We start from the raw sequence: 12582 nt of genomic DNA, 5'->3' as shown, positions 1-12582 counted from the left end.
GTTGGAGTTAGGTTAAAAACAAAGATCAAGAATTACATACATAAATTCTACATTTAATTTCAATTTTTTTGTTTTTTGATTTGTTCAGATAAATAAAAATTAGGGACAATTACATACAGAGCACAAGAAACATTGCTATTTACAAATCAAGCACATAAGTGAATTTTTTAACTATAAAACCGATGCATTTACGCGTACCACAATCAAACTATTGTGAATTTGATAAAAATGAAAATTATGGGTTGGGAATTTATCATGAGTTTTCATATTTCAGTGAGAAATTGAAAAATAAATGAAAGAGAGTGCTTGATTTGTAAATAGCAATATTTTGGGTGCCATGTATGTAATCACCCCTAAAAATAAAAATAAAAAATAATAATAACTAAAAACCTAATATTAAAGTTTTAAAAACCAAAACCAAAATACATTTTCAAACAGAACTAAATCAATCAAACCTCTTCAGCTCGGTTCAATTTTTGGTTTTCACATAATGATGCATACCCCCACTTACAATAGATATTTAAAAAGAGGTACACTAGGGTATGCTTTTCGTAAAAGATAGTTATTATCAATATAAATACAATGAAATGAGTGAAAAGATAAAGCAATGAGGATGTCCATAAAATATAGAGAACTTAGAATTAGCAAAACAAAAAAAAGGTATAGAATATGCAATTTTAGTGCGTGTGACATTCACAATTACAGTCAATATTTTGAGAATAAATTGATATCTAAGTTTAACAAATTTGTGGAGCTTCAATCTATTACAAAAAAGAATAAAGATAGAAATGAAGATATAACATTCAGAATTAAACTCGGATGTGGTAATTCAAAATGCAAGTGCCATAAGAGAATTATATGAAAGAGAATATCATGGAGACTAAAATGTAAAATTTACAAAATATCAATTAAATCAGTGATATTGTAGGGATTTAAGTGTTGGAAAATAAATAAAAAAACGATGATGTCTAAATTGAGTGTGATAGAGATGAAAATATTTAAACTGGTGTGAAATAAAATTAAGAAGAATACATTAAGGAATAACTATATTAGAGGAACATTTAAAGTGTCGTATGTTGACAAAAAGATAATTGGAAGTACAATTAGGCAATCAACAAAAATGCAACAATTAGACGAGAAGGAAAAAAATTAATCACTAGGAGCAGGAAAGTTAAAAACTAGACCTATGGTTGCATGAATGGAAGTTTTTCAATATAATTTGTAACCTCAGAAAATACTCAGGAAGAATGACTGAGAAATGGGGACTCAAAAAACAAACCCCAAATAATCGGTACAAGGCAAGTGATGATAATGACCATGAAACAAGACTTGCCTTAGTAATTCATACCTTAACTCCCAAACATGAGCTCATGGATAATATCCCTATTACTCACATTTTTTCTCCCTTAGAAAAATATCATGTTTTTCCATGACCATAGTACTTTTGCTTTGCAATAAAATTTACGTAATGCTCCAATCAAATTTTTAATAAATAATTTCATAAATTTTTTTGTTTAAAATATTTTCCCATGCATTGGGATGTGTATTTTCTAATAGGCATGTCTTTTGCTTATAAATGCAAAAAAAATTAAATATGAACAAATCATCATTTTCTCTCTAAACAAGTTTATGTGCACAAGTATTGTTCACTTGTCCACAGAAAGAGTTATGGCATAATAAAAAACTCATAAACAAGGATATTCCATAAAATGAATTACATCAATGCCAAATCCTGACGCACAAGTTCATGCTAAGAACATTTTTTATGCAAAATAAGATAAAACCAAACAATAAAAGTATGGAAAAATAAACCTGATTTCCAGTTTTTCTTTCTCTCTCTGCTCCAGCAAGATCAGCGATCGTAAGAATTGCCTTAGTACATGAATGATCATCCGTGTCACTCTTCAGCATGCAACGAACATTAATGATACATTGAGATCGACTGCAAACCAAAAAAAGGATCAGTTATAATAATATCAAAACATATTATTAAAGATTAACTAGTAAAGAAAACTAGCACCACGAAAATGGATATGCATGAAAGCCTGTACAAACATTTATTCATGGATGCATGTGTACAAACATTTATTCATAAATGTACACATCATACATGTATGCATGCACATGTGCGTGTTTTGTGATTAACATTCTCATGTTCAATATTGTAAAGCAAAGATAAATCAATGCTGCATGCACTGCAACCTTGACAAGAAAGAAAACAAAACCCCTAAAGATTCAGAGAAGCTTCCAATGACAATCAATGCTTATCTCTCAAACATGAACTACATTCTCCAAAAAGATATTAAGATAAAGTAAACACATCGCAATTCACACTTTGAATCTAGCACATAAAAATCTATACATATATCAAGACTCAAGACACAAAAGTAGGACTAAAATGCTGATTCATGCAACAGTTTTCATTTCAGCCAGCAGCAAAATTTATTTCAGTATCACGTGCCTTGACTTGTTATTTGCATTTGTAGCAGCAGTAGACCGTTTGAAGGTGCCATGTGCTATTAATTTTTCTGCATCAGCAACTGAAGAAATCTTGACCTATAGAATCAGAAGAACCTCTATAGAACCCTACAAAAAAAATTGTTGTAAAAAACAAGATAGAACAGTTTCTGAATTTGCAGTAGTTACCTCCTTAAAGCTGCTAATGCCTCCCTGCTGGTGTGGCACAGACTCTGGTAACAAATCAAAAATCTTTTCTGCTTTCCCTCGTTCAGAATGTATTTCAAACATAGATAGATAATACGTCCTGTAATAATATGATACTCAATTTCTAAAATAAGAAAAGAATCACAATCAAAGAGAGAAGACAAAATATAGCTACACAACCAAAATTATCACTTCATTAATAGTTTTGACTCTCAATTCTCTAATTTGACCTATAAATTTAAACTATTAATAAACATTTTTTTTATTAAAAAGCTAACTGAAGTTCCTATAGAAAGGAGTGCATGACTAATGTGTGGATATCAAGAATCACACAGTTGATGACATTCGCTATGTTAAGAAATGGTTTTGAGCTAGAGATGCAACCACAACCTACATAATGATTACAAAAAGTAAGACTCATTTAATTATAGAAAATGGCCATAAATTTAAAAAAGAAAAGTTTAACAGAAAGCACTACATCCAATCATTGATGTACACACCAAAATGTACCTAGAGCTTCGAATATTCTCATCAACTGCTGCCTGGCTAAATATTTGCCTAAATGCAAGAGGCACAATACCCAGTTGCTGCGGAGATCCAAACATTGTATATGTCTTCCCAGAACCCGTAGGCCCCATTGCAACTAAAAGAGAGCTATGTCCTTCCATAAAATCCATCACTAGAGGTTGCATTACTCTATCATAAATGTCCACCTAAAGAAAGGAAACTTCATAAGCTATTCCACTCATAATAAGTATATGCATTGATTAATAATATGTCATTTCTAATAACATAAAAATAACTACAATATATGAAACTTTACACAATTTCTTAATAGAAGCTTTATCATAGTAAGGACAAAAAGCATATATAAATTTAAGTTGCAGAGTTGAAGTGCATTGACTCTTCTTGTAAGTTATTTGAAACATTGATGATGTAGTTCTTCTTTAATAGGCACAAGGTCACCTGATTGGCGCTGCATAACATACATTGCCAAGCGATAAAGTGAAAAGTATCAATCAGGATTCTTGCACTTCAATGATAGTCAAAATTATTTATTTACACAGGTCTCCGTTTGGACAGATAATTACAGATTACTTTATTGAAAAATGGCCAACATACATAGAGGTTGTATTTGAGACAAACTGAACAATTGATAATTCAACCTCACACTGGCCACTGATACAACAAAAAAGAAAGCAAAATCCTCATAACCAAGCAGACATAGTAAAAGTTGCACAAATTACAATCCATGAGTATTTGAGAATCCATCACATGAAGATACACAGTACGTCAAATGCATAAATTTGCACTGGAAAAAGGCAATCTTTACTCAAAATATGCATGATACTTGTAGATATAATGCCAAGAAATGAATTTGAATTGCCATGGAGGTAGAAGACCAAAAAAAAAAACAACCCCATATAAAGTAGAAACAAGCATTCAAAGATAGAGGAGAAGTGAAAAAATAGAAATCATAAGGAAAGAGGAAATATAAGACAGTAAAAGAGAAAGAAACATGAACACTGAATGAAAGCAGAAGAGAACAGAAACAAGAGGCATTATTTCTTACTTCTATCATCGATAAACCAATTTCAACATGAGGGTGGACGAAATTGTGGCTCTATACCTCCATCCTTAAAGCATTTGACTAAAACTTTACCATACAATAAAGGAATTATTAACTTGAATAATATGTGAAATATTCTATGGAATTTAATGAACGGTGAAAAAAAGGTAGAGGTGACATTAGGTACGGTTCCATTAACAGCTACAGATTAAAGTAAAAAAAAAACACATGCAGATTAAGCTCAAACCTCGGAAGGAAGGTTTCAGGTCATTACTAAACATGGATGTACAATATATGAGTGTAAATCTTTGCATGCAAAACGGAGGAAAGAAATAAAACAAGCAAAGCTGCTAGGCGGCATCAGTGGCAGAGAAACAACTGAATAGGTCAGATGTGGCGTTGGCAGATTCAAAATGATATGGCTCTTGTAATAGATTGAAAATCAAAATTTAGGAGTTCCATACGTAAATACATAGAAAATGAGTGGTATGTATGTAAATGCTCTTAAAAAAAAGCCCAATAAATGATCGGATAAATTGAACAAAGCAACGTGAAAGAGAGCGGGAGAGGTCGAGTGAGAGTGTCAGACGGGTGAAGGATAAATAGTGATAGGAAAACCGAGCGAGGGGCAGCGGAGATGGGGTCGACAGCCAGCGGATCAACACAAGATTAAGGGTCCGTTTCGGGCAGCTTGTGCGTTTCAGGATAAGCTGCTTATCCTGAAACGCGGCCGCGGGCCGCGTTTAGTGTAAAAACCCAAACGCAGTTTCGGATAAGCTGGCGAAACGCGCGAACCAAACGGTACGGAGGCGTTTTCAAAACGTCGCCCGCACTTATAAGCTGCCCCAAACGGACCCTAAGCAAGCAATAGTTCTGGGAACGAAGGAGCTAAAGTTTTAAAATGATGAAACAAGAGTTATAATTATTTATATATTTCAATTTAACTGGACTAAATAAATTATATTGAGTATAAATAACATTCAATTACTAATTAATAATAAATTATTATTAAAAAGTTAATGTATTGAAATTTATTTAAGTTAATTTATATATAATTAATTCAAAGTATTTGTTTGAATTAAATTAATTTCAAATTGATGCATTTGTATCTAATTTATCTAATTAAACACTAAATATAATTTATAATTTTTTTCTCAACCCTAATTAGGTTAATTAAAATGTATTTAGCATATGTTAATTGTCAAATCAATTATTACTTACCAAATCATTAAACTAATTAAACAATGTCTTTTAAATAAATAAAAATCACAAATATATTTAAAATTAATATATTTAAATTCAAAACTTTAAAGCTATAAGTTAATAGAATCCACTTAAATCATAATTTGACAATATTAATATTTATTTATCAACCAATATTCATCTCTTGTCTAAATTGTGGAAGCCTTCTCCACCAAATAAAAGTTGTAACATGAGCTAGACTTACAGCAGAAAGACTTCAACAGGACTGGCAATATAAAGGAAAAGAGGCTATCATAGCTAATTTCTATCTTCACTCAAATTCATAAAATAATCTTTTAATCAAATTCCCCAAATCCTCAACATAAAAAACCTGAGAAAGCAGTGATGAGAGATCAAGGCGAAGCCAAACCACATCTTCCTCCTCAAATCTAGGATTTACAACAAAAATGTGTAGAATAAAATTTATAATTACAAAAGGTAGCACTTAAATTCTTAGGGTTTGTTTGGAATCACTTTCTATTTTTTATTTTTTTTTTCATTTTAAGTTTGTTTTGTTTTGGTTTTGTTTTTTATTTTCTGTTTTTAGAAAATATGTTTGGTGGTGCTATGATTTATATGTTTTTAAAAATAAAAAATATAAATTATGTTTGATTGGACAGTTTTTTTAAGAAAAACTATACTTTTCAATAAAAGGGTTGGGCATACGTGCACTTCGGACTCTGTCGCTCATGGCATATATGTCTTTCGTGCTCCACCCAGCACGAAGCATTACCCGTGGGCGGGCGGCAGCTGACAGGGGTCGACGACTGCTGACAGCGATGGCTGGTGCCTCCCGACGACTGTCTCTGTCGAGCAGCAGCTATGGCAAGTGGGTGCAAGCGGAAGCGTGCGGGGGACGGCAGGGGTGCGCGGGTCGGCGACAATCGGTGGGGGCCACCAGCAGCTGGCGGCGGCCGACTGCGGGTTTGCTGCGGCTAGGGGCAGGCAGCGAGCCTCGCACAAGAACTGCTACAAAAAACATGTTTTTAAAATAGTAAAAACATAATTTATGTGTTTTGGTATTTTGAAAACAAGTCTTATGTGTTTTAGAAACAAAATTAAAAAAATAAAATAAAATAAAATAAACAAACAATAATGATCTCAAACAGGGTCGTAGTAAATTGGTTAAAAATAAAATGAAGAATTATAGTTTATCTAGCTCTAGCATTCACCATACCAAAAGAATAGTGTTGTGTTGAAATTCATATACTCTTACATATTAGTTTGAACGAACTAAAAAATTGTACACTAAAAATGAGTCCATGATGATCCTAAAGAGATCTAACGATACCGAAGGGCTACCAAACAACCAAGGAACAACCCAGCCGACCGAAATATTGAATAGCTGACAATCGGATCATGACAGCCTACCGGAAGTCTCAAGAGACAACCTCGGAGCCGACAAGACTGAGCGCAAAAGATGTTGAAATCGAGGAAGTATCATTTGTGCCTCATTGGTAAATATGATCACATTTTTTTCTTAAAAAATTCTCTCATTCTTATTGCAGTTTCGTCTCCCAGAAGTAAGAGAATTAAGAAACTTAATATGTACGCTACAAATATGTCTATGTTGATCCTAAAGAGATTTAACAATATCAAAGAGTTGTCAGATAACTGAAGATCTACCAGACTACCCAAGAGTTGTCAAACAACCGAAGGGTTGTCAAACGACCGAAGGGCTCCTGCTCGACTGAAGGTCTGCCAGACAAGGCCAACAAGGGAAAGGCATCCACGCCAACGATTGAACAAAGGTTTAACATTCCAACAATCTCACAAGTATCAACATGAAGCTCTCTCAAACAACTCTTCAAGAGATCAAATACGGGTCAAAAATAGTTATGAATACGAAAAGATGTCAAAAAAAACAATAATAGCCAGTAATGTCACTATCAAAGCAGGAGAAAGCATGTAATTTTACGTTTTTGGCCCTTTATCTCTTATAAATATGGGATTCGTAGAATTTATTAGGGGTTTTTGGCTCTCCTCTCAGACTCATCCTCTACAGGGAAAACTCTCTCCCGCCCATACAGGACAAGTCCAAGTACACTCTCTCCTTTTCTCACCCTCTGTCTCTCTATATCTCTCCCTCAGGGTTCCCAACGCTCCGATCCTTTGGCATGCCGCACATCCAATGAGAAAATCTAAGTTTTAAAATTATTGTGTGATTATCATTGCAAAATCCCATAAATTCGTTGAACCCCCATGACTTACAAGAAAAATGTGTCAAAATATGATTTAAAATTACAATGATTTTATATGAGATAGAGATGTTTAGATATAATTGATAGATTGTATGCACTCAAGTTTGATTTATTCAAGAATTTAATAGAATTTAATGATTTTTTTTACTATTAAATTATTTATATATGGAGGCAAGCACAAGACGAGTTTAGGACTCGTCGTAAGGCTGCCCTCAACTCGGATGAAATATTCAATTATTAAATTAAGAAGAAGATTATATGAAAAGTTAATGTTTATTATTATTTACTAATATACATTATTTATCTAGAATTTACATTTTAAAAAAAATTCATATTGAGCATATCAATCCCGATCAGCCTAGTTTGATGATGCAAATAAACATCTGCTTAATTTTAATTTACAGAATTTCATAAAATTATAATAATAAGTATAAATTATTAATTATTACATGTCATATTGTGTTTATCATGCATGTTAATAAAGAAATTGTTACAAGTACATTCAGATTAACAAATAAAAGGATTTGAAAATAATTAAAACACATAAATTTGATTTTAAAAAAAAAACATATATGTTGTGGTAAAGAAATAGATATATTAATGATTTGCACAAGAAAGATAAAAATTTCAATAAGATGAGTCTTGATAAGAAAATAATTGAATTTTTCAATCTTAATATTAAAATTGAAAAAGATCCATTGGAGATAGTTCATAAAGCAAAATGTTAAGATGACTAACTTTCATCAACAGTGATAATGGCCGACGAGCATGGTGATAACACAGTAAAATAAAATAAATCAAAATCAATAAAAATATAATTTAATATTAAAAAAAAGGTTTAAAATAAAATTGAAGATAAAAGCAAGTAAAAGAATATATGATATTGCAAGTATGGTGAATAATAGAATTGTCAATAACAATTCTACTATTTTTTCTCATATCTTATAGATGACTTTTAAATCATATTTCTATGTGCCTTTAGGTATTCCAACATATTTAATTATCACTGTTGTTGTTACTCATTTTAGCCACCGACCTGCATGCATGTTATTTTTTTATTGTATAATGAATCTTATTTTAGCATTAATTATCTAATTGAGCATATTGCTTTCCAGATATCATAATATTGGTTTTCAAGAATGGGTAAGAAAGAGTTGAACCGCCAATCAGGTACATGATGTGTCATTTTATATAGCCTTTGAATGTAAAAAGTTTGGAGATTTTAGAAAACTTATGGGGTACGTATGATTTTATATTTAAGTATTTTAAAAGCTCTATATTTTACTTAATGATTAGTTATGCATGCTTCTCTGTTTATATTTAATATCAATAAATATTTGATGAGTTGAAATGAAAAAGTTTGTTTAAGAAGATTTAATAATATATATTATCCACTCGTTTGGTACAGATGAGTGTCAGTAGAAATTAATTAGGACTAAGTCGTCCTTCCCTGCTGCTGTCATATTTGAGTATGATTTTATATTGAAGAACATAAAGATAGTTTCTTTTTAATTTTAGTAGATAAAATCCATAATATTTATTTCCCAAATAACAAATAACTATCAAGATGCATTATGTGAATATGCAAAGTTAAATTATTGAGTGATTTTTATGTATTGCACATACTTTGGACACATTAGCTAATTCTCTTAAAACAACAATTGAGCAACTTTTGTCAATCTATGATTTAAATATTTCAATGTGATCAAGGTTATCATTGAGTCAGTAATATAAGAGGAGAATTTAATAAGTTAAAAGCATTAATCTTGAATGAAAGTAAATCTACTATGTATTTTCACTATTTTTCACAACAACTTCAATTAGTTTTAGTATTTGTTGCTAAAAAGTATCTTCAAATTATCATATTAATCAATATGATTTTAAATTTGACCAATTTTATTAGTGTCTCAAGTAAATGTCATGATCAACTCATAAAAAAAAAATAAAGAGTGAAGATCTTAAAAGCATTAGAAAATAAATATATATATATATTATAAGGTATGAAGAAAACCAAGAGATTACTCTTAAACGAGCAAGGGATACACAATTGAGTTCACATTATAACCACTTATGAGATTGATTAAAATATTTTTTTTAATAGATGATGTATTTAAGAAAAAATTAAGTGATGACATAATGTCTTAACAAAAAGAAGATGCCTGAATGATATTAGATACAATCCCAGCATTTAAGTTATATTTTAATCTTCAACTAATAAACGACATTTTTGAAATCATTATTGAATTGTCACAAGCATTACAGAAAATAAAAATAAAAATAAAAAAATAAATATTGTGAATGCTATGTATTTAGTTTAAATACCAAAAATAAGATTGCAAATATGAGAGACAACAAAAGTGAAGATTCTATTAACAGAATATCTTTATTTTGTCATCAACAGAAAATAATTATTCATTCTATGAATGATAAATAAATCATTCGTGGATGCCCTCATCTTGGAGTTGTAGATATAAAAAATTTACATCATTTTCTAGTTGAAATACTTTAGAGTCATTAATATGCAGCTTCAAGAATCGAATAATCATTTTACAGAAGCAAATAAAAATTTATTTTTGTATATCACAAGTTTGAATCCAACACATTCATTCACTAAATTCGATAAAGATAAGCTAATCAAAATAATGCAATTTAATTCAATTGATTTCAATTCAAAGATTTAATATTTTTTATAATCAAATAGAAATTTATATTATCAATATGTGATTTGATGTAAAATTTTCATTTTTAAATATATTGAAACTCTAGCAGAATAAATAATTCAAACAAAGAAAATATCATATTATACCATTTTATTTTTAAGCTATTGAAGCTAACATTAATTTTATATATTCCTACAGCAACTGTTGAAAGGGTTTTTGATTTATTTTTATTTCTGATTATTTTTAAGCTATTGAAGCTAACATTAATTTTATATATTCCTACAGCAACTGTTGAAAGGATTTTTTCTGCTATAAAAATTATAAAAAATTGACTACATAATATAATTAAAGATAAAAGGATGAATGATATCTTGGTCACTTACATTGAGAATAATATTTAATGATATTGATACTAATGTAATCATTCGAGATTTTCAGATTATGAAGACAAGATGATACAAGTCGTAAATTATTTTATTGTTATATATTTTATCTTTTTCTATTAATAGATTCTAACAAAAAAAAAATTTAACACAACTTTTGGTCACAAGCCTGGATGAAAAAGATTTAAGGAAATTTTTAAGAATTTTTGAAAAAACTATTTTGTGCCCTGCTTTTAAATTTTTTTAGTTTCCCGTTAATTATAAAACCATGGGTTAATATTGTAAGGGGATACTTAAATTGATCTTTATATTGTCAAGATTACCGTTATTATTATGTCAATACCATCTTCATCAAACTTTATGCAATATATTAGATCATGTGTTACATGTTTACTTGATGGTTCATATCATGAATGTATTTGTGCTTATGAAGTAGAGGTACAATTACAACTTGTTATCAAAATTACTTAGTAGTCTCTCATAACATTGTGGTTGTAATTCATATCAACATTATATATAGTTTGTGAACACTGGAAAAAACAAGTGAATAAGGGGGAAAGAGAGATGCAGAAAAAAAAACTTGGGGTTTACAGAAATAACGAGGTGAGTAGCAAAGAAAGGGAAGAGGAAAAGCACAAATAAAATTCTAACAAATTTCAAAAAATTGATCTGCACATTCCACCGGAACAAGCTTTGATTGTCTTCATATCAGGTAGTCACCCGCCTTATCAATGCTGCGTATTTTTTTACAAATTCTACTTAATTAAACATGTTATTTACAGCATTTTTAATGGCAATCAAGGTGAATACCATATCATATAGCAAGCTTTATGTTTAGTTTTTAATATTTCAATGCCACATTGCCACTACATAAGCATCAATTTGCTTAAGATCATGAATAAATAATTATTTTGAAAAATATTCTAGAAATTGTACATCTCATACATTTATCATACTTTCAAATGTCTTTTTTGTGCTATAAAGAATTGAGCAGCCAACCTAATTACTTGAAAAGTTCAATCAGGATTTGAATTTTACAAATCCTAAGGAACCTATTTGAGAATGAAGTTGATTTATGTGTCATATATATTCAACAGGCATATTTTGACCTAATAACCTTAAAATCAAACGTAGTTTCAAGGATAGTTAGGTTTTAACATCTTTCATGAAAGTAATTGACAGAAAATCACACAACGAACAATACAATTCCTAGCTTTATTGGGGCTTAGAATCAATTAGAAACTAAACCACACAGTAGAATAACGGGATCGCGCCAATTTGATAAAAAACCAGAACAAAAATTGAAACAAAAGCACAATCAACGCAACCGGAAAAGCACTGAGAAATTACGTAGAAAAACTCGAGAATGGAAAGAAACCACAGAGTCACACATCAGAAATTTTCACTATGAAATTCAAAAAGTCTTATGTCGGCACAAAAAAGAAAGAAAGGAAGGTTGTTTGGGGGGGGGGGTCGCCCGTAAGAAGCTGTCGGTAGCCGGAATCGAAATCCCGTCGCCCGCTTCGAAAGGACGTTTTAATTTACGTGTATATATATATATAATTTTTAGAAAAAATATGAAATCAAACTGACCTCATATTTTTCGCAGTTTAAATGAAAGAGCGCTCTACCTCAAATCTTGTATCTATCCCGAGGGATAAACACAAGACTTGAGGATGAGGCTCAATCAAATAAACTAGGAAAACATATGACATCCGTTTGGGTCTGCGAAACCGTTTTATTTGCCGACAAGTTCCCCTATTTAATACAAATAATTAAATAGGGTTTATTTTAAGCTGGGTACGGAAAAGCTTCCTATAAAGGCAAGTCCCTATAGTTAATTACATCTTAAATGACCGAAG

General features: G+C 30.6%; 1 protein-coding gene across 10 annotated transcripts in view; it reads right to left on the bottom strand.

Annotated features, from left to right (window-relative positions):
* LOC110025499 (kinesin-like protein KIN-6) overlaps positions 1–12582 on the bottom strand; it is a 95294-nt gene that overhangs the window by 74507 nt on the left and 8205 nt on the right. For 8 of the 10 annotated variants that reach the window (XM_020726011.1, XM_020726012.1, XM_020726014.1 and 5 more), the window contains exons 2-5: positions 3175–3377; positions 2647–2764; positions 2462–2556; positions 1813–1942 (exon numbers count right to left, since the gene is read on the bottom strand). In XM_020726011.1, coding sequence (XP_020581670.1) covers positions 1813–1942; positions 2462–2556; positions 2647–2764; positions 3175–3377 — 546 coding nt within the window. Of the gene's footprint in view, positions 1–1812; positions 1943–2461; positions 2557–2646; positions 2765–3174; positions 3378–4237; positions 4292–4481; positions 4882–12582 lie in introns of those variants that run through there. The other 2 variants (XM_020726020.1, XM_020726019.1) reach the window with 2 other exon arrangements.

This window comes from Phalaenopsis equestris, unplaced genomic scaffold (genome assembly GCF_001263595.1).
Source record: "Phalaenopsis equestris unplaced genomic scaffold, ASM126359v1 Scaffold000301, whole genome shotgun sequence".
Taxonomy (NCBI): Eukaryota; Viridiplantae; Streptophyta; class Magnoliopsida; order Asparagales; family Orchidaceae; genus Phalaenopsis; species Phalaenopsis equestris.
This window is presented reverse-complemented; position numbering and strand designations above follow the sequence as displayed.